Source organism: Spermophilus citellus (genome assembly GCF_964194105.1).
Source record: "Spermophilus citellus genome assembly, chromosome: 17".
NCBI classification, from domain to species: Eukaryota; Metazoa; Chordata; class Mammalia; order Rodentia; family Sciuridae; genus Spermophilus; species Spermophilus citellus.
In genome coordinates, this window is record NC_138199.1 from 34,037,474 (window position 1) to 34,058,586 (window position 21,113).

At 36.5% G+C, this 21,113-nt stretch overlaps 2 protein-coding genes across 2 annotated transcripts in view; one reads left to right on the top strand and one right to left on the bottom strand.

Moving 5' to 3' along the window:
- Nucleotides 1–21,113, top strand: part of ATAD5 (ATPase family AAA domain containing 5) — a 72,626-nt gene that overhangs the window by 19,795 nt on the left and 31,718 nt on the right. The window contains exons 6-13 of the mRNA XM_081271617.1: nt 1,306–1,429; nt 2,545–2,626; nt 13,098–13,282; nt 15,702–15,856; nt 16,971–17,130; nt 17,573–17,902; nt 20,649–20,745; nt 21,000–21,079. Of these exons, the coding sequence (XP_081127743.1) occupies nt 1,306–1,429; nt 2,545–2,626; nt 13,098–13,282; nt 15,702–15,856; nt 16,971–17,130; nt 17,573–17,902; nt 20,649–20,745; nt 21,000–21,079 (1,213 nt within the window). The remainder of the gene's footprint in view (nt 1–1,305; nt 1,430–2,544; nt 2,627–13,097; nt 13,283–15,701; nt 15,857–16,970; nt 17,131–17,572; nt 17,903–20,648; nt 20,746–20,999; nt 21,080–21,113) is intronic.
- Nucleotides 19,431–19,977, bottom strand: LOC308636248 (ragulator complex protein LAMTOR5-like). Its single transcript, XM_081271628.1, has one exon. It carries the CDS (start codon nt 19,959–19,961, stop codon nt 19,686–19,688), a length of 276 nt encoding a protein of 91 aa, XP_081127754.1. The 5' UTR covers nt 19,962–19,977; the 3' UTR covers nt 19,431–19,685.

The window sequence follows — 21,113 nt, forward strand, 5'->3', positions numbered from 1 at the left end:
ATGGGTTTTTGTACTTTAGCAGATACTGCCCTCAACACCCTAAGTTAGAGCTAAACTATCTACTCATGTACTAGTTCTCTCTCTCCTGATCCTTTTTGTAACATTTAAAGCAGACAATTGAGTATTATTTGTCTGTGTATTCCCAGAGCCTCCTATATTAACTCACATATAGTAGGTGTTCAATAAATATATGCTGACCACAGGAAAATAACAAACTTCGTATTAATTTCTAGGATGTATAATTCTAAAAAGGATATGGCTAGAATTTTTATAGCTTGGCCATATTGATCCTTCTTTTTTGGAAAAGTGGCTTCTTTTAAAATGAAGTCCCATGGTCATATTAAAACTACTATTTGCTGTCATATAAAGTTGTATGATATAAACATATACTCCTATCATTCTATCATGTTTTTTCTTTTCAATCAAATAATGTCCGGTAGGAGATACGTGGAGCTGCTAATTTAATTGCCAGATCTATGGTTTCTATAACTATAACCTTTTGTATATTTTAATGACATTGGTTGTATGATTTATAATAGCTCCCTTACCTGTGTTTGCTTTCAACGATTTCAGTTGCCTATGATCAACCATGGTCTGGAAATAATAAATAAAAAATTCCAGAAATAAGCAATTAGGGTCTGAGTGGCTTAATGAAATTTTGTGCTGTTCCACTCTGTCTGATCTAGGACAGTGCAGATCAGTATATCCATGTTCTACATACCACTTGCCCATTAATCATTTAGTAGTCATTTCAGTTATCAGATCATCTGAAGCAGTATTGTAGTGCTTGTGTTCATGTACCCTTATTTTATTTAATAATGGCCCCAAAGTGCAAGAGTAGGGAGGCTAGCAATTGAATATGTCAAAAAAGAGCCAAGCGGGAGCTGGGGATGTGGCTCAAGCCTGCCATGCGTGCGGCCCGGGTTCGATCCTCAGCACCACATACCAACAAAGATGTTGTGTCCGCTGAGAACTAAAAAATAAATATTAAAAAAAAAGAAAGAAAAACTTTAAAAAAAAAAAAAAGAGCCAAGCTTTTATTTTAAGTGAAAAGGTAAAAATAAGAAGGAATTTTTTATCTGAAAATTATGAAGAAGTAAAAAGAAATTCATTCTAGCTTTGCTCTCATATCTCAAGCTACAAAAATAACAGCAACAGTTTGTGATAAGTATGTATAAAAAAGAAACCTAGTATATGTATGGTTTGAACTATCTGAGATTTTAGGCATCCACTGGAATTATTGGGATATATATCCCCTGTAAGGAGAAATACTGTATTTAATTTTTTTTTCTTATTTTATCTTAGGATGTTATAATAATAGATTCAAGTCCTACTTCTTTAAAGACATCAGAGAAAAATCAGAAGAAACTTCAGTGTTTGAACGATGTGCTAGGAAAAAAGCTTGACAAGTCTCCTAAAAATGTACCTGGTAATCAGATTTAATACCATTTATACTGAATAGTAGAACCTTTGGGGAGATCATTCTGACTGTACTCACGATGGAAATTTAGTCTCTTTTGTAAAATGGATAATTTTAATTATATTATTATTTCCTTTTTAATAAGCAAAATTTTGATATAGTGAAGAGTCTTTCAGAGGGAAAATAGTCATTTTTTTTTTCAGTTTTTTTTTTTGTTTGTTTGTTTGATACCAGAGATTGAACCCAGGGGCACTCAACCACTGAGCCACATCCCCAGTTTTTTTTTTTTTTTTCTTTTTTTGTGTGTGTGTTAAAGACAGGATCTGGCTGAGTTGCTTAGGACCTCTCTGAGTTGCTGAGGCTAACTTTGAACTCACTATTCTGCCTCAGCTTCCCCAAGCAGCTGGGATTACAAGTGTGCGCCACTGTGCCCAGCTTTGTTCACAATTTTAAGTTTGTCTGTGAGTATATTTTAACTTACTGCATCTCTATTATATTTATTTATTTAAGTTAGTGTTTCCCAAAATTATCTGGTTAAGGGCTGGGGTTGTAACTTTTGGAACAGCACTTGCCTAGTATGTGTGAGGAACCTCAGCACCACATTAAAAATAAATAAATAAATAAAGTGAAGGTACTGTGTCCATCAACAAGTAAAAATATTTTTAAAAAATTATCTGTTTAAATCAAAACTTTTATTAATGGTTTAGATCTTTTCCTATTTATATTGAACAAGAATCTCTAGAGGTAAGTTGTGGGAATCTTTAGTTACAAATAAAAGCTTCCAAGGAGATTCCTATATTGCCATGTTGAAGGAATAGATCATTATATAGAAATTTTATAATTAACCAGGCGTGGTGGCACACACCTATAATCCCAGCTACTTGGAAGGTTGACGAAGGAGGATCACATGTTTGAAGCCAGCCTGGGCAATTTAGTGAGACCCTGTCTCAGTAAAAAATAACAAGGGTTTGGGATGCACCTCAGTGGTAGAGCACCCCTCAGTACCAGGGGGAATTTGTTTTTTAATTTTTAGAATTCTAAAAAGATATAATTTTGAAAGTAGTGGAAAGTAAATGGAGATTGTAAGCATTGATACTAACTGAAGTTATTTTTTTTTTTTTAAGGAAAAATGAAAGTTGCCCCTTTATTTATTGCCAGAAAGGTTCCAAAAACAGCTGATCCTGACATTGGTTTGGAAGAGAGCAGGTAAGTCCAATGTAAGTTTTAAAATACCAAAATATTTTATGGAATACATTTTGTATTTGTTCATTTATTTTGGTGAGAAAGCATGCATATTATCATTTGGAGCTTTACTAAGTCCATTTTAAAAGATGACACTAGAGCGGAGTCCGGCAGTAGCACATGTGTGTAATCCTAGCTGCTTGGGAGGCTGAAGTGGGGGATCGTGACTTCAAAACCAGCCTCAGCAACTTAGCAAGACCCTGTTTCAAAATAAAACATAAAAAGTGCTGGGGATGTGACTCAGTGGTAAATTGCCCCTGGGTTCAATCCCTAGTACCCTACCTCCAACCCTGAAAAAGATGACACTCCTGACAGTGCTACCACTGCTATGATCCTGATTATTTACAAATGCTTTGTGGTCATCTCTAGACATAAAATGAGAATAGTAAATAAACAAAACAAAAATATAAAAGAGTGATTATGAACATTCTATAAATATTTATATAGCTACTGTGTGCCATGCAGTATTTTTGGCACTAGGTATATTCTGGGGAAGAAGACAGAATCCCCCTGTCCTCATGAGGATTATAGACTAAATAAAAGATTGTTTAGGGCTGGGGATGTGGCTCAAGCGGTAGCGCGCTCGCCTGCCATGCGCGCGGCCAGGGTTCCACCCTCAGCACCACATACAAACAAAGATGTTGTGTCTGTCGAAAACTAAGAAAAGATAAATATTAAAATTCTCTAAAAAAAATTAAATAAAAGATTGTTTCTATAATTAAATATTAGGTCAACAAATGAAAAATTGGCATTGTGCTAAAGAGAGGTACAAAATGCTATTAGAGTTTATATTAAGGAAGTTTGGTTTGATCAAGGAAGGCTTTGTACAGGAAATGATAAACTGAAATCTAAAGGAATATCAGGAGTTCATCAGGGGGAGGAACAGTGTTCCAGCCAGAGAGAACAATCTGTGTCAAAGTACTTGTAGCTAGATGGAACATGGGAGTTTCCAAAGATTGAAATAATACCAGTGTGACTTGAACACAGAGAGCAAGGGTAGGAAGAATATGAGATTAAGCTGGAGAGGTGGGTGCTAGCCAATATAGGATCTTGGAGGCAGTCTAAAAGGATTTTGATTATACTAAGAACAAAAAGAAGTAGCCAAAGGGTTTTAAGCATAATACAGATATAAGCAGAATTGGATTTTGGAAGTTTAATGTGCCTGCTGAATTAATCTAACAACTGCATAGAGAATAGAATGAGAGATTCAAGTTGTAATTTGCCAGCTTGGACAAATTAGTGAGACCCTGTCTCAAAATTTAAAAAAATAAAAAGGGCTGGGGGGCTGGGGTTGTAGCTCAGTGGTAGAGCACTCACCTCTGATGCATGGGACCTTAGGTTTGATCCTCAGTACCACATAAAAATAAACAAATAAAAATAAAGATCTTGTGTCCATATACAACTAAAATAATATTTTTTAAAAAGTGTTGGGGATGTAGTTTAGTAGTAGAGTACTCTTAGGTTCAATTCCCAATATGCAAGTAAATAAATAAACACGAAAAGAAAACAGAATATCATGACTCCAATATTTGTGTTAACTTTAAAAAATTGATTTAGAGATAATGATATTGAATTATCTGATCTGGGCACATAGTACATCTTTCTTAGTTTGAAATTTCTTTTGACTGTGTGCTATAGTTTTCAGTGTAGAAATTTTGTACACATTTTGTTAAATAGATCTCTTAAGTATTTCATTATTTGATGTTATTGTAAATGATACTATTTTTGTATTTTCATCATAATGGTACTATTTTTTAATTTTCATCGTAAATGGTACTATTTTTTATTTTCTAGTTGTTTATTTCTCTAATTTTAGATTTTTTGATACTGAGGACTGAACCCAGGGGTACTCTACTAGTGGGCTGCATTTCCAGCCCTTTTTGTTTTTTATTTTGAGGTAGGGTCTCTCACTAAGTTGCCAAGGTTGGCCTTGAATTTAGGATACTTCTGCCTCAGCCTCTGAAATCCCTGGGATTACAGGTGTGCACCATTGCTCCTGGCTGTTTGTTTCTTTTTTTTTTTTTTTCTTTTTTTATTATTATTAGTTGTTCAAAACATTCCAAAGCTCTTGACATATCATATTTCATACATTTGATTCAAGTGGATTATGAACTCCCATTTTTACCCCATATACAGATTGCAGAATCACATCGGTTACACATCCACGTTTTTACATACTGCCATACTAGTGTCTGTTGTATTCTGCTGCCCTTCCTAGCCTCTACTATCCCCCCTCCCCTCCCATCTTCTCTCTCTACCCCATCTACTGTAATTCATTTCTCTCTCTTGTTTTTTTTTCCCTTTCTCCTCACTTCCTCTTATATATAATTTTGTATAACAATGAGGGTCTCCTTCCATTTCCATGCAATTTCCCTTCTCTCTCCCTTTCCCTCCCACCTCTCGTCCCTGTTTAATGGTAATCTTCTTCTCATGCTCTTCCTCCCTGCTCTGTTCTTAGTTGCCCTCCTTATATCAAAGAAGACATTTGGCATTTGTTTTTTAGGGATTGGCTAGCTTCACTTAGCATAATCTGCTCTAATGCCATCCATTTCCCGCAAATGCCATGATTTTGTCATTTTTTAGTGCTGAGTAATACTCCATTGTGTATAAATGCCACATTTTTTTAATCCATTCATCTATTGAAGGGCATCTAGGTTGGTTCCACAGTCTAGCTATTGTGAACTGTTTATTTCTTTATAGATAATTAATTCATCTTTATCCTGTATATCCTATAATTTGCCAATTCACTTAATTTCTTCTTTTTCTTCTTTTTTTTTTTCTTTTTGATACCAGGGATTAAACCCAGGGGCATTTAACCACTGAGCTACATCCCCAGCCCTTATTGTATTTTATTTAGAGATAGGGTCTTGCTGAGTTACTTAGGGCCTTGCTAAATTGCTGAGGCTGGCTTTGAATTTGTGATTCTCCTGCTTCAGCGTCCCCAGCCATTGGGATTACAGGTGTGCATCACTGTGCCTGGCTCAATTTCTTCTTCTTCTGTTTTTTTTAACCCAGCCCCAGTTTATTAGAAAAGGAGTGAACAAGGCTATATCAACAGGAGTGGCCCTTCCCAGCCCTCTATTCACTCTACCTGTACCCTGGTTGTTGTGCCTCCTAAGACACAGCTTCAAGTGGCCTGGGCAGCAGGGTCTCTAAAACCTACTCTACTCAATTAATTTAATTTCTTAATTTTTAAAGATTCTGGTTTTTGTTTTTTAAGTTCTGGGGATAGAACCCAGGGCCTCACACATGCTAGGCAAATACCCTACCCCTGAACTATACCTCTAGCCCTTTAAAAAAATTGTGTGTGTGTGTGTGTGTGTGTGTGTGTGTGTGAGTGAGAGAGAGAGAGAGAGAGAGAGAGAGAGAGAGATAAGGTCTCAATTATCTAGGCTGATCTGGAACTTGTGATCCTCTTGTCTTGCCTTTCAGGTAACTAGGATTATAGGCATGTGCTACCACATTTGGCCTTTAATGTATATTTTGAAATGGTGGGTTTTTTTGTTTTGTGACTGAGGATTGAGCCCAGGGGTGCTTAACCACTGAGCAATATCCCCAACCCTTTTTTTTAAATATTTATTTTTTTGTAGTTGTACACAATAACTTTTTATTTTTATGTTTTTATGTGGTGCTGAGGATCGAACCCAGGGCCTTGCACAAACAAGGCAAGTGCTCTACCTCTGAGCCAAACCTGAGCCCCTCCCCAGCCCTTTTGACTTTTTATTTTGAGATAGCATCTCGCTAAATTGCTTGGGACCTCGATAAGTTGCTAAGGTTGGCCTCAAACTTAGATCCTCTTGCCCAGCCTTCCAAGTTTCTGGAATTAGAAGTGTATACCACTGAGCCAGGTCAGGACTTTTTAATTTAAGGAGAGGTTTGATCTTGTTTAAAAGTTACAGAGGAGGATTAAGGAGAAGCTGAGCATATAGGAGAAATCTTTAGGGTTTGTTGGGACAATTACATGGAATCAGTTTAAAGTTATTTTAGAGGAATAAGCCTTGTGTTATAGAGAGCAACTTTCCTATTTTAAGAGGAGAGAGACAGGGCTGGGGCTATGGCTATAGCTTAGTGGTAGTGTTTGCATGGCATGTGTGAGACACTGGGTTGGTCCTTGGCACCACATAAAAAAAAATAAAGGTTATTGTGTCCACTTACAACTAAAAACAAAAAAATGACAGAGAGAGGATAGATTTGCTGAATTTCCTGATTATGTGTTTTTTACATAGGAAGATGAAGAAATACCTATCATATGTTGTTTCCTCTCTAGTGTAAGATGAGATTGCTTGTTGAAGGTGAGGTGTAGGACTAGGCAGGGACTGAGTTCAAAGAGAACGAAGATTTGAAATAGTCTTTGTAGAGTAGGAGAGCAAGTGGAACAGAAAAATGTTATTGGGGGCCCTTTGAGCTGATATTGTGAATTCAATTTATGAGCCTAATTTTGTGACTATGGCTGCTCCACAAAAAGTGAGCTATTGCATTGAGTAGATTGTTGAGTGGTATTTAATGATGAAACATGGAATCCAAACTGGTTAAGAAGGGAAATTAATAAAGGAAAATGTCGATGGATGGGGGGAAATAGAGATGTTAATGAATTAGCAGCTACCAGGAGGTTGAAGAGCTTATGGTTGAAAAACTATAGATCAGCTCTAGCAGTCTGTTTTGCTTTTGTAATATCTTGATTGATTCTGTGCTTTTTAAAATAAAAAAAAATTGGGGTGTGGAGCATGGTGGTATAGGCCTGTAATCCCAGCTATTCTCCTATAATCCCAGCTACTTGGGAAGCTGAGGCAGGAGGATACAAGTTCAAGATCAGCCTCAGAAATTTAACAAGACTCTACCTGAAAACAAAAAGGGCTGTGTTGAGTAGGTCTGCAGTATAGTGTATGCCTAGTATGTTCAAGGCCCTGAGTTCAATCCCCAATACCCTCTTCCTACAAAAGAAATTTTTGCTTAAGGACAGTCTGAAATGAGGAAAGTAATTGCTTGAGTATACTGTTATTTTATCTGCATTTGCTTTACCTAGCGGAATTGTTTTCAGGAATCAGTTTTCTTATTTTGAATTATTTACTTTGATTTCTTAGAGTTATTCTTACGTTCATCAATCTGAGTACCATGAAAAAAATTTTTAAAATAATTTGTGTTGAAAAAAAACTTATGTTTAGGGGGTTGGGGTTATGGCTCAGCAGTAGAGCGTTCGCCTTGCACGTGAAAGGCCCTGGGTTCGATCCTCAACACCACATAAAAATAAATAAATAAATAAAATAAACTTATTGTGTACAACTACAAAAAAAATTTTAAAAACCTTATGTTTAGGAAAAGCTGCCAGAATACTACAAAGATTCCCATAGCCCCCTCACCAAGATTTCCTATATCCTTGGCTGTTTTTATTAAGGAATGAAGATTTTACATGATATATGATGACCTTTACCCTGGTTTCATGTGATTTCCTCATGATTAGACTCAGCTTATATACTTGTCAGGATTACACAGACTAGTGCTCTGATCTTTTCAGTGCATCACAAAAAGAGGCACGTAAGGGGCTGGGGCTGGGGCTGTAGCTTAGTAGTAAAGCAGTTGCCTCATAGGTGTGATGCCCTGGGTTTTATCCTCAGCACCAGATATAAACAAACAAACAAACAAATAGATTATGTTCATCTACAACTAATATATATATATAATATATATATATATATATATATATATATATTTTAAAAAAGGAGGCATGTGACATTCACCTGTCCCACTGATGGAATGTTAACCTTGATCAGTTGGATATGTTTGTGTCTGCCAGACTTTTTCATCTTAAATTACCCCCTTTCCTTTTGGGTTACTTAATATTTTCCTGACAAGCTTTATTTGTTTATTTTGTGGTACTGAGGATTGAACCTGGGGTATCTTTCTGACTACATCCCCAGCCTTTTTTATGTTTTATTTTGGGACAGGGTCTCCCTAAATTGCCCAACCTGGCCTTGAACTTGAAAACCTCCTGGGTTGCTGGGATTACAGGTATATGCCACCATGCCTGGGTATTTTTATTTTTTTAACAGTATTCCACATACAAGGCAAATGCTTTTAACACTGAGCTACATACCCAGCCCTTTTAAAACTTTTTATTTTGAGACAGGGTATTGCTAACTTGTCCAGGCTGGCCTTAAACATTTGATCAATCTTCCTTAGCTTCCTGAGTAGCTAGAATGACAGGTATCATGCCTGGTCAGCAAGTATTCTAAAATAATGCCAATAATTATTTTTCATCATACCTGCAGCTATCAGTCTTAACCAATTCTGAATTAATCACACTATGATGCCTACAAAATAGTGATTCTGCTTTGCAATCATTCTTTTGCTGTGTGGTAGTTTGCTTTTGCATCTTATGTTTGTTTATTTGCTTATCTCATTACTGTTTTATTCAGTGGGCTATATCCTTTAATATTATTTATTTTCATGCTCAAATTGTTTTTTGTTTTTGTTTTTGTTTTTTTTGAGAGAGAGAGAGAATTTTAATATTTATTTTTTTAGTTTTCGGCGGACACAACATCTTTATTTGTATGTGGTGCTGAGGATCAAACCCGGGCCTCACGCATGCCAGGCGAGCATGCTACCGCTTGAGCCACATACCCAGCCCGCTCAAATTGTTTTTAATTTTGCCAATCTGAGCCTCTTGGCTTGGTTCCTATATCCCTTTGACATAGACTCATGATTTTTGAGCATATCTTACTTTTTTGAACAGGAAGATATTCCAGGTTCATCTTTTACTTGCCTTGCTTCAGCTCTGTAGTCAGGTACTTTTCGAAGGAAACCTAGTTGCTTTTCACGTAGCATGGTTTTTAGAGACCAAGATCTGTGTGCTCATTGTGTTCATTGTTCCTGATGTGTCACTGCTTCTAGGCCGTCTTAGTAGATAAAACTTGGACATGCTTTATATATAAATACACATATATCTAGAAGAAGGAAGCGAGCATGCAGAACTCCATCCTGTCTGGGTCCTCTACCCTGACTGTAGGTGACTGCAGGGTAGGCACGCATTACCTTCACATTACCTTCAGCTCTCAGTCCTACAGAAAGGTTTGGAGGAACTAGGTCAATTTCAAGAGTCCTTAAAACTCTAATTTGTGATGTTTTAGCCAAGAAACTAAAAACAAAACATAATGAATTCCTGGGATAAAAAGTATGGCTATAGAGTGTGGAAATTCTTTGGGAGCTTGCCTTGAATGCCTTAGTACAGGGTGCATTAGTAAACTCAGCCATAGAAACTTCAGTAAGCATCAGCTGGGGCCTCAGTATCGTGAATGCACTGTTCCCATTCTAGAATGCAAGATACTGTAGCCTATTGTGTGTGTGTGTGTGTGTGTGTGTGTGTGTGTGTGTGTGTGGTGCTAGGGCTACACATGCTCCACTTTCTCTGGTGATAGTGGTTAATCTAAAGGTGGTGAAGAATGCAAGGTGGTCCCCTAAATCTCTGATATGTTGAATTTTGTCCCCACAATAGATAGATTAATGTTCTAATGCCCAGTACCTCAGAACATGTCCTCATTCAGAGATAGAATTCCTGCAGATGCAATTAATATGAGGCCCCTTAATCCAGTATGACTGCTGTCTATGTAAGAGGAGGAGGGGAGACACAGAGACATGGACGTGATGGGGGAAAGCCCTGAAATGAGGGACTCTGAGACTGGAGTGAGGTATCTAAGCCAAGGAACACCAAAGGCTGCCCCAGAAGCTGTGAGAGACCAGAAGGCTTTTTCTGTATCTATTGAGATCATGTGATTTTGTCCTTGATTCTATTTATGTCTATTATGTTTATTGATTTGTAAATGTTGAAACATCTTTGCAGCCCTAAAATGAAACCAACTTGATTATGATGTTTAATCTTTTTAATGTGCTATTGAATTTGATCTGAAAGTGTTTGTTAAGGATTGTCACATCTTTGTTCATCAAGGATATTGTCCTGTAATTTTCGATTTTTGATTTCATTGTGATACCAGTTTTTTTTTTTAAAGAGAGAGAAAGAGAGAATTTTAATATTTATTTATTTATTAGTTTTCGGCAGACACAACATCTTTGTTTGTATGTGGTGCTGAGGATCGAACCTGGGCCAACGCATGCCAGGCGAGCGCGCTACCGCTTGAGCCACATCCCCAGCCCCAGTGATACCAGTTTTGTATAATGAGTTTGGAGGCATTCCCTCCCTTTCTATTTCAAGTACTAATTAGATAACTGGCCTTAGTTGTTTTGGTATGTTTGTTTATTTATTGTATGGTACTGGGAATTGAACCCTTGGGTGCTCTATCACTGAGTTACACCCCCAGCCCTTTTTATTTTGAGGGAGGGTCTCATTTAGTTCCCAAGCTGATATTGAACTTGCATTTCTCCTGCCTCAGCCTCCTAAATTGCTGGGGTCATAGATAATGTGCCACTTTGCCTGGCTGCTGTTAGTTCTTTAAAGATCCGGTAAAATTCAGCTGTGACTCTATTACGTCCTGGGTTTTCTCTGTTGGGAGGTTTTATATATATATATATAGTTTTCGGTAGACACAACATCTTTATTTTATTTTACGTTTTTATGTGGTGCTGAGGATTGAACCCAGAGCCCCACACATGCCAGGCGAGTGCGCTACCGCTTGAGCCACATCCCCAGCCCACTTCATCTCTAATCTTATTAATTGAATTCTTCCCTCTGGATTTTTCAAGGGAGCATGACCCTCCCATCACATTGAGGACTGACTTCTATACCCCAGATATGTGAGACAATAAATTTTCATTATTTTGAGCTAAAACACACATACACACACACACACACCTAAAACTATTTTTCAATATATAACATAATATATATGCATATTTTATATTAACACTTTGTATTTCTCTCCTTGGAGTTTACTTTCTGCTCTTGGAACACACTAATTTAGCTACAACTATACCTCTTTTCCCCGTTTCCTCCTATTAACAAAAGAAAAAATATATCTCCTCTGTTCTTTTTTTTTTTTTTTAAAGAGAGAGTGAGAGAGGGGAGAGAGAGAGAGAGAGAGAGAATTTTTAATATTTATTTTTTTTAAGTTCTCGGCGGACACAACATCTTTGTTGGTATGTGGTGCTGAGGCTCGAACCCGGGTTGCACGCACGCCAGGCGAGCGCGCTACCGCTTGAGCCACATCCCCAGCCCCTATCTCCTCTGTTCTAAGATTAATTTCTCTAATCTGGCTTCAAGACTCTTCTTCCAGGGCTGGGGTTGTGGCTCAGTGATAGAGCGCTTGCCTCAGATGTGTGAGGCACGGGGTTTAATTCTCAGCACTACATATAAAAAATAAAGGTCCATCAACGACTAATAAAAATATTTTTAAAAAGACTCTTCTTCCGCTCATTTCACTCAAGATATTGCAATTCTAACTCTCTATCTGGCAGTTAGGAAAGGATATATAAGCTGTGATATACCACCCACTACAGTCCTTCCCCTACCACCACCACTCCAGCCTTCCATTCTCCCCCACCCTTTCACCTCTTCCACTTCTACCATTGTAGTCAAGATTCCTGTGATTCATAATCTAATGATAAGCTAGTTAAGCTGGGTGCAGTGTTATATGCCTGTAATTCCAGCAGCTTAGGAGGCTGAAGCAGGAAGATCCCAAGTTCAAAACCAGCCTCAGCAACTAATCAAGGCCCTGTCTCAAAATAAAATACAAAAGGGGCTGGGGATGTGGCTCAGTGGGTAAGCAACCCTGGGTTCAATCTCTGATACCAAGAAATTTAAATAAAGATAATTCAGTGAGATAGACATCAATTTTCTGCTATTATATTGGAAACAATACATTTACAAGTTCTTTGGTTAACTTTTTGAAATGTGGCACTGATTTTGTTTTCTAATTACAACATAAATGAGTGTTTAACAACAACAACAACAACAACAACAAAAAACCCCTGGGGATGGAGATGTAGTTCAGTGGTAGAGTATTGGCTTAGCATGCTGGAGACTCTGCATTAGATTCCCAGCACTGAAAACAAAACAAAATAACAAGGGAAAAAACTCTCCTTCCACCTACAGATATCCCGTTAACATTTTGGTGGATGTCCTTCAAGTCATTGTTTAAAAATACATATTTGTTTTTATTAATTAATATGGCAGGCTTTTATATTAGTGTTATATAAGCAAAAAAAGAATTCGACTAGCTAACATCTTAGATGGGTGATTAATTTTTAAGTTAAATTTTAGTATTTATTTTCTAGGTATTTTATTCTTTTTTTAAAATATTTATTTTTTTTAGTTTTAGGTGGACACAATATCTTTATTTTATTTTTATGTGGTGCTGAGAATCGAACTTAGTGCCTCATACATGCTAGGCAAGCGCGCTACCACTTGAGCCACATCCCCAGCCCCATGTATTTTATTCTTTTAAGTGTTTATAACCTTAGCTCTTCTTTTTCAAATCATTTTCTAAAGTCAAGATACATCTGAGAAATCTCAGGACTGTGATGTACAATTTAAAGCAAAGCGTGATTTTCTAATGAGTGGTTTGCCAGATTTGTTGAAACGACAAATTGCAAAGAAAGCTGCTGTTCTGGATGTGTACAATTCATTGAGTACCAGTTTCCAGAAAGTTGTTCATATACAACAAAAAGATGATGGTAAGTTTATTATTATTGAACATTTACTCTTTTTTAACTGTTAGAAGTAATATAAAACTATATAGGTAGTTTAAAATGAGGCCAAGTTTTCTTAGCCTCAGGTCATTCTTTTTGTGATTTTAGTGGGAATTTTAAGTATATGTTTCATCCTCTTTTCCTTAGCCTTTTACTCAGTTTAATGAGAATGGAGGTTTGCAGAGCAAGGAAGCCAAAGGGAACCTTCCTCCATACCTTGTCAGAAACATGCAGGAAAGTGTGAAGGACCTTGAGTGAATATTCTCTAGACAGGCACTATGTTCTAAAAGGAAGGCAGTTCCTCTCTGAAATCAGAGCAGATCATCTTTATTTCTCTGAAGTGCTGGGAATTTAGCTCACTGGGAGAGCACTTGGCCTAGCATGCATGAGGCCCTGGGTTCCATCACCAGCACTCTTTAAAGAAAAAAAACCGTGTGTGTGTGTGTGTGTGTGTGTGTGTGTGTGTGTGTGTTTGTAAGTAAGCACACACACACACATTTTTTTTTTAATTTTAATATTTATTTTTTAGTTATCGGCGGACACAACATCTTTCTTTGTATGTGGTGCTGAGGATCGAACCCCGGCCACGCGCATGCCAGACGGACGCGCTACCGCTTGAGCCACATCCCCAGCCCCACACACACACATTTGTCCTGTCCATTATTATTGTATGCTCAGAGAAATCCATTCACATCCTTTCAGAACAGCTTCAACTATTTAGTACCATATTAGTCTCTTCATAGAATACACAGGTAACAAGTAGCAAGGAAGCTGTGCAAAAGTATCTTATTCCATGGTGTCAGCCTAATCATAATCCAGTTTTATTTGGATTCAGATGCTATAACAACCATAACCTTTACTTACAGTTTTTAGTTACTGATAAAGTACAAAAAAGGCTTTTATCATTACATCAGCATTACTTCTACCCAGAGATGTTTTTGTTTCATTTTATTTTGTAGCTTCAAGGTTCTGGGGCTTGTGTTGTAGCTCAGTGGTAGAGTGCTTGCCTAGCAAGTGTAAGCACTGGGTTTGATCCTCAGTACCACATAAAAGTAAATAAGTAAATAAAATAAAGATTTTTTTAGAAAGACAAGTTCAGCTCAGCTGGTTTTGAGGTTTGGTTTTGTGCATTCCTCATGACCATGAAATGCATATTGTTTTCTATTCTTTTTTCTTTTCCTTTTGTGTTTCTGACCTTATTACCTAATAAGTTTTGTTCAGCCTCTTTTGGTATAGGGAATTTCTCAGTCTAATAATTTTTTCTGCTTTTCCCTATTTTGCATTTCTGCCACTGTCATTAAGTTGATGAAAAAAAACCTTTTTTTTCTTGTGGTCTTGGGAACCAAACCCAGAGCCTCATGCATGCTGGGCAATTACTGTAACACTGAGCTATATCCCCAACTCAACCTTTTTTAATATCATGTTTAAATATAAAAATGGATTGTGCTTTTTTTTTTTTTTTCCTGAATGCGATTTTTCAAAGGAGTGCTACTATAAAACTTAGCATTCTTTCTTTCTTTTTTGTTGGGGGCAGGTGTTGCTAAGGATTGAATCCAGGGACATTCTACCATTGAGCTATATTTCCAGTCCTATTTTTCATTTTCAATCAGGGTCTTGCTAAGTTGCCTAGGCTGTCCTTAGATTTGCAATCCTCCTGCCTCAATCTCCAGGGTCACTGGGATTATAGGTGTATATTTCCATGCCTGGCCCAAATTTAGTATTTTTGTTTTTAGATGAGCAGATGAGGCAAGAACTGGGGGAATCCCCTTTCTTTTACATCCTTAATAATTATGAAGTACTCATTGTTAAGCGGAGTTCTGATGAGCACTTATCACACTCATTTTACCACACTCATTTGGAATCTTGTTCATATAAGAATGATAGTTGGCAGAATTTGGATTGGAATACAGATTTGACTTTAAAGTTTAGACTTTAAATGAGTTTGCTAATACCCCCTAAAATCCTAAATTTTTTTTAATATTTATTTTTTAGTTTTAGGTGGACACAATATCTTTATTTTATTTTTACTTGGTGCTGAGGATCGAACCCAGTGCCTCACACATGCTAGGCGAGCACACTACCACTTGAGCCACATCCCCAGCCCCAAAATCCTAAAATTTTTACCCTAAGTATCAAAACTGATTAAAAAAGAAATGAAAGTTTGCTAATATGTGCTTCTTTTAACAACTGGGAGGAATTTTTATTAATTGTATTTGTTAGAGGTGAGGATATTGTTCCCTTTGTACTCATTTGGGTTTTTGGTACTTTTATGATAACTATGTGGTTGTCACATCATTTTTGTTTGTTTTTTGTGGTGTTAGGATTTATCAAGTCTTTTCATATTCGACATTCAATGAACACAGTATAAAAAGTTAATTAAGATAGTTTTTCTGTTTCTCTTCAGGGTGTTGGTTATGGAATTTGAAACTACCTTCTTGTCCTCTGTTAACTACATTTAAGGAGTCTAATACTAAAGTAATAGATCTCTCAAAATGTGTTATTGCTCTTGGTGAATTTTCAACACTGAATTCAAATTCAAAAAGTAATTCTGCTGTCATGGTAAGTACTAGAGAGCTAATCTGTTGTTATAGGGCATTTTCTTCACATCTTTCAGAGGAAAAAAAATTGGATGCTACTTTTTTAACCTAGAAATCCTTTTCTTCCCCTAATGTCCAATTTTTTAAAAATGTATCTAATTGAAATACAGATTTCTTTTAAATATTCACAGTTACACATGTGCACGTGTGCACGCACACACACACACACACACACACATACATGATTTCAGTTCTGGGGATTGAATCCAAGGACAATCTAGCTCTGGGCTACATCCCCATCCTTTTTTTTTTTTTAAGAGAGAGAATTTTTTAATATTTATTTTTTAGTTTTCGGTGGACACAACATCTTTATTTTATTTTTATGTGGTGCTAAGGATCGAACCCAGTGCCCCACGCATGCCAGGCGAGCGCGCTACCGCTTGAGCCACATCACCAGCCTCCCCTATCCCTTTTTAATTTTTTTAAATTTTGAGACAGGTCTCCCTAAATTGCCTAGGCTGGCCTTGAACTGGCCATCCCCCTGCCTCAGCCTCTTGAGTTGCTGGGATTACAGGCGTGTGCCACCACACCCAGTAAATACAGAGCTTGAAAAACATTTTAAGAATCAATAATAGCCAGGCTGGAGATGTGGCTCAAGCCATAGCACGCTGGCCTGGCATGCGTGCGGCTCGGGTTCAGTCCTCAGCACTACATATAAACAAAGATGTTATGTCTGCCGAAAACTAAAAAAAAGATAAATATTAAAAAATTCTCTCTCTCTCTCTCTCTCTTTTTTTTTTAAAAAAGAATTAATAATAGCCAACTTCAAAGAAATGTTAGATTATATATATTATATATATATATATTATAATATATATATTATATATATTATAGCACAGTTAGATGCTTTATAAGTCAGCACTGTTTAATAGGTGTGTAAAGTACAATTACTTGTAAAGAAAAAATATATGAAATAAGTCTTTCAAAAATTATGCAAGTGCAGCTTTGTGTTTAATGACTAAAGCTAATCCAACATTTATATTGACTTAATATGAACAGAACATAGTTGGTAGTTTTGTGATTAACATGCATAAATGATATGTGTTTGCTATTATGCATTTTATTCTTCATTGCAGCTTATAAAGACAAGGAAGAATTTTACTAAAGAAGTAAGAAATCTTTTGCTAGAAGAAATTAGGTGGTCAAATCCTGAATTTTCTGTGGGAAAATATTTTCCCTTGCTTCTAAAAAAACAAATTGAGCACCAGGCACTTTCTGAGTATCATGGTAAACAAGGTTAGTGATCATTGTTATCATTAATGTTAATATTTTGGTTTTGAAACATCAAGACTTAGGCTTTGACTCTTAGAAGCAGCCACCATAGACAGAACATTGCTTACAGATGGTAAGGAGAAATGTTAACTTCAAGCAAAGCATCTTGAGCAATGCAATATTAGTGCCTGCCAGCTTCCGTAGATGTCAATCCAAAGACAGTTTTAATTATAAATCATTCATTAAGGAAAGCAAGATAAGAGGATTTTAACTTACATATCTTATACAAAAGGCACTCAAATATTAAAAGTCTCAGCTTACTTTCAGTATGTCACATTCCATTCTTACCTTTTCATCTTAATGTCATAAGACTACAGGCTATTTAGAAGTGATATGAAGATTATTGGGTGTTGAAAATGCTTTTTGTTGATTAACAGCACATGCATTTTATGATTTCCCAAATCAGAAAATCCACAAGTAGAGCTTGATAACAATCAAAAAGAAAGCAAAAGGAAACGAGTGGAAATAGAAAATCAGAAGTCAAAAAGAAAGAAACCAAATGAATATTCAGTAAGTCCAGTAAAGATAAATGGGAAGCCAGAAGAACTTGACAAAAGAAACAACTCTTTTGAGAAAAAGCTAGGTTCTTCCAAAGGTATATTTTCTAAAATGTCTCGGAAGAAACAAACTGCTTTGAGTACACCACGTAAAGTGAAAACAGGAGCAGTAGAAGATAATGATATTCTGATCATAGATGGTGACAGAGAGTTTCCAGCAGAAATATCTTCCATTTCTGGTAAATTGGATTTTCTTCCTCTCAACTTAGAACTTGGTTTTTAATCTCTCATTCTTTTTCCGTCTCTGCATTATTTTTTTTAAACATTTATTTTTTAGTTGTAGGTAGACACAATACCTTTATTTTATTTTTATGTGGTGCTGAGGATTGAAACCAGTGCCTCACGCATACCAGGCGAGTGCTCTACCTCTGAACCACATCATCATCATCATTATTATCATTATTATTATTATTATTATTATTGGTACTGGGATTGAACCTGGAGAACGTTTAACCACTAAGCCACATCCCAGCCCTTTTTATTTTTCATTTTGAGATATGATCTCACTAAATAGTTCAGGGCCTAAGTTGCTGAGGCTGGCTTTGAACTGGGATCTTCCTATGTCAGCTTCCATGGCTGTTCAGATTACAGTCATGCACCATCAAACCCAGCCATATTCCCCTCTCTCAAAAAATTTTTTTGAACTTGGCGCAGTGGTGCACCCTTGTAATCCCAGTGACTCGGGAGTTCAAAGCCATCCTCAGCAATGGTGAAGTGCTTAACAACTCGCTGAGACCCTGTCTCTAAATTAAATAAAATACAAAATAGGGCTGGAGATGTGGCTCAGTAGTTGAGTGCCCCCAAGTTCAATCTCCAGTACCAAAAAAAAAAAAAAATTTTTTTTTTTCCTTTTTTAAAATTTTGAGCTGGGTTCTTGCTATGTTACCAGGCTGGGCTCGAACTCAAGATCCTCCTGTTTTAGCCTTCTTTTTTTTTTTTTTTTTAATGTTTATTTTAGTTGTAGGTGACCTTTATGTTATTTTTTTTAAATATTTTTTAGTTGTTGATGAGCCTTTATTTTATTTATTTGTATGTGGTGCTGAGAATCGAACCCAGTGCCTCATGCATGCTAGGCAAGCGCGTTACCACTGAGCCACAACCCCAGTCCCCTTTATGTTATTTTTATGTGTTGCCGAGGATGGAACCCAGAACCTCACATGTGCTAGGCGAGTGCTTTACCACTGAACCACAATCCCAGCCCTGTTTTAGCCTTTTTAGTAGCTGGGACTGTGGGCAGACACCACCATTCCCTACCACCCTTTCTTTTAATGTACATCTATTGCAACTTTTAAACAATGTATGTCCAACGTATTCCTTTGAATTCATCCATTTTATATAAACTTTATGTATAATTTAATATTTGGTATTGCAAGTCACCAGTCTTTTTTTTTTTTTTTTTTCCTGTGGTGCTAGGGATTGAATTAATATTTAGTTTTTCTATTAGGAGTATAGCATTTGTCTTTTTATACTGATTGACGTCATATGGTGTTTTAAATATTTTCATTGGTCAAAAGAAACCACATATGCTGCCTTTGTTCTATAGATTGTTGGGTTTTATAAAAATTATTTTTAATAGTCATATTTCTTGATTGGTTGTTAAATTTTAAGATGTACTTCTTTTTTTTTTCTTTTTGAAAAATATAACTTTATAACTGAAAAAAATGAGCATTTGATTAGGATTTTAAAGAATCCAGAAAATACCTAAGCTTTCCTCCAAGCAGATTTATTTAACCTAACAAAATTTTATATACAAAGTGATCTGGACATGCTGCTTCAAAACATGATCCTTATTAATATCCTGATACGTTGGTTAAAAAGCAACTCACTCTAAAATAAATAGAAAAGTACCCAATGCATATTCAATGAATGGCTTAATCACTGCAACTTAACTAGTTTTGTAAGATGATTAACATAGTAGGATTGAGTCCCTATGACAGGCTGCTGGAGAACTGATGAGAGACATCAAGAGGCCATTTTGTGCACTGCCATGGTGATGCCATCATGTTTTTGGATCATAATGTTCCCATTATCTGATTCTAGGCACACCACAGGAATATCAGTGGGGTCAGAGGTTAGCTTAGCTGCTTGTTGGGCTAGAACAGATATAACCCCAGCATGTTCATCTGACAGAGTCCCACGACAGCCCAGATTAAGTCCTTGTGAATCTGTGCACAGGACTCCAACAATGGACGGATTCTTCATTGTATCCTCCAAGTGCTGCTCCAAAGTCACCTCCATCCCGCTCGAAAGCCACCCTGGCCTAAGATGTACTTCTTTATACCTTTCATGAGATTTTATGGTGGTTAGGTTTGGGGTTTTTAGTACCAGAGAATAAATCCAGAGGAGCTTAACCCCAGAGTCACATCCCCAGCCCTTTTTATATTTTATTTTGAGACATGGTCGCATTGAGTTGCTTAAGGCCTAACCAATTTGCTGAGGCTGGCTTTGAACTGTGATGTTCCTGCCTTAGGCCCCAGTGCTGCTGGGATTGCAGACCTGCATGCCCACTGAGTGCAGTAGTTAGTTTTTTTGTTACTGTTGTTGCTTTTTTTCCCCCCCAGGGGGTTGGATTTGGTGTAGAAAATTTTAAAGTAATGTTTAAGTTTTAAAAATTACATTTTGGGCATTTTATAAATGTAAATATTTGGGGCTGGGGATGTGGCTCAAGCGGTATTGCGCTCACCTGGCATGCGTGCGGCCTGGGTTCGATCCTCAGCACCACATACAAAGAAAGATGTTGTGTCCGCCGAAAACTAAAAAATAAATATTAAAATTCTCTCTCAAAAAAAAATTAAAAAAAAAGATTAAAAAAAGTAAATATTTTTACAAATATGTATTATTTCATTATAAAAAATGTAAATGTCTAAGAATATATGCTTATGTCAAGGAGTGAATACTATCTTAGCTTTTTCTTTTCTGCTTTAGATTCTGGAGCTGAAGACATGCTTTGGACAGAAAAGTATCAACCTCAGAATGCCAGTGAACTCATAGGCAATGAGTTAGCTATAAAAAAGTTACATAGGTTGGTGAAATTTTTAAAGCATTAAAAATTTTATAAATTTAGTGTTCAGTTAAATCTAAAAGTTAAAAATTACAAACTAACATACTAAATGGGAAACATCATTTAAAAAAAAAAGAATTTTAAGTGAAGTTTCTCCCTTCTCATATTTCCACTGCCCAAGGTTACTGCTATTAAAACTTATTTTTATAATATCTAAAGTTTAAGAGATGTTGATATTCTGTGAATTTTCTTTTTATTAATATACTTTATGACAGTTGGTTGAAAGACTGGAAGAGAAGAGCTGAACTGGAAGAAAGACAGAATTTGAAGGGAAAAAGAGAGGAGAAACAGGAAGGTATTTGACTCATTTTTTTTCTTCTTAACTGAAC

Excerpts from the sequence above, each read along its gene's own strand:
- LOC308636248 (XM_081271628.1), bottom strand. The coding sequence starts at position 19,961 with ATGGAGGTGACTTTGGAGCAGCACTTGGAGGATACAATGAAGAATCCG.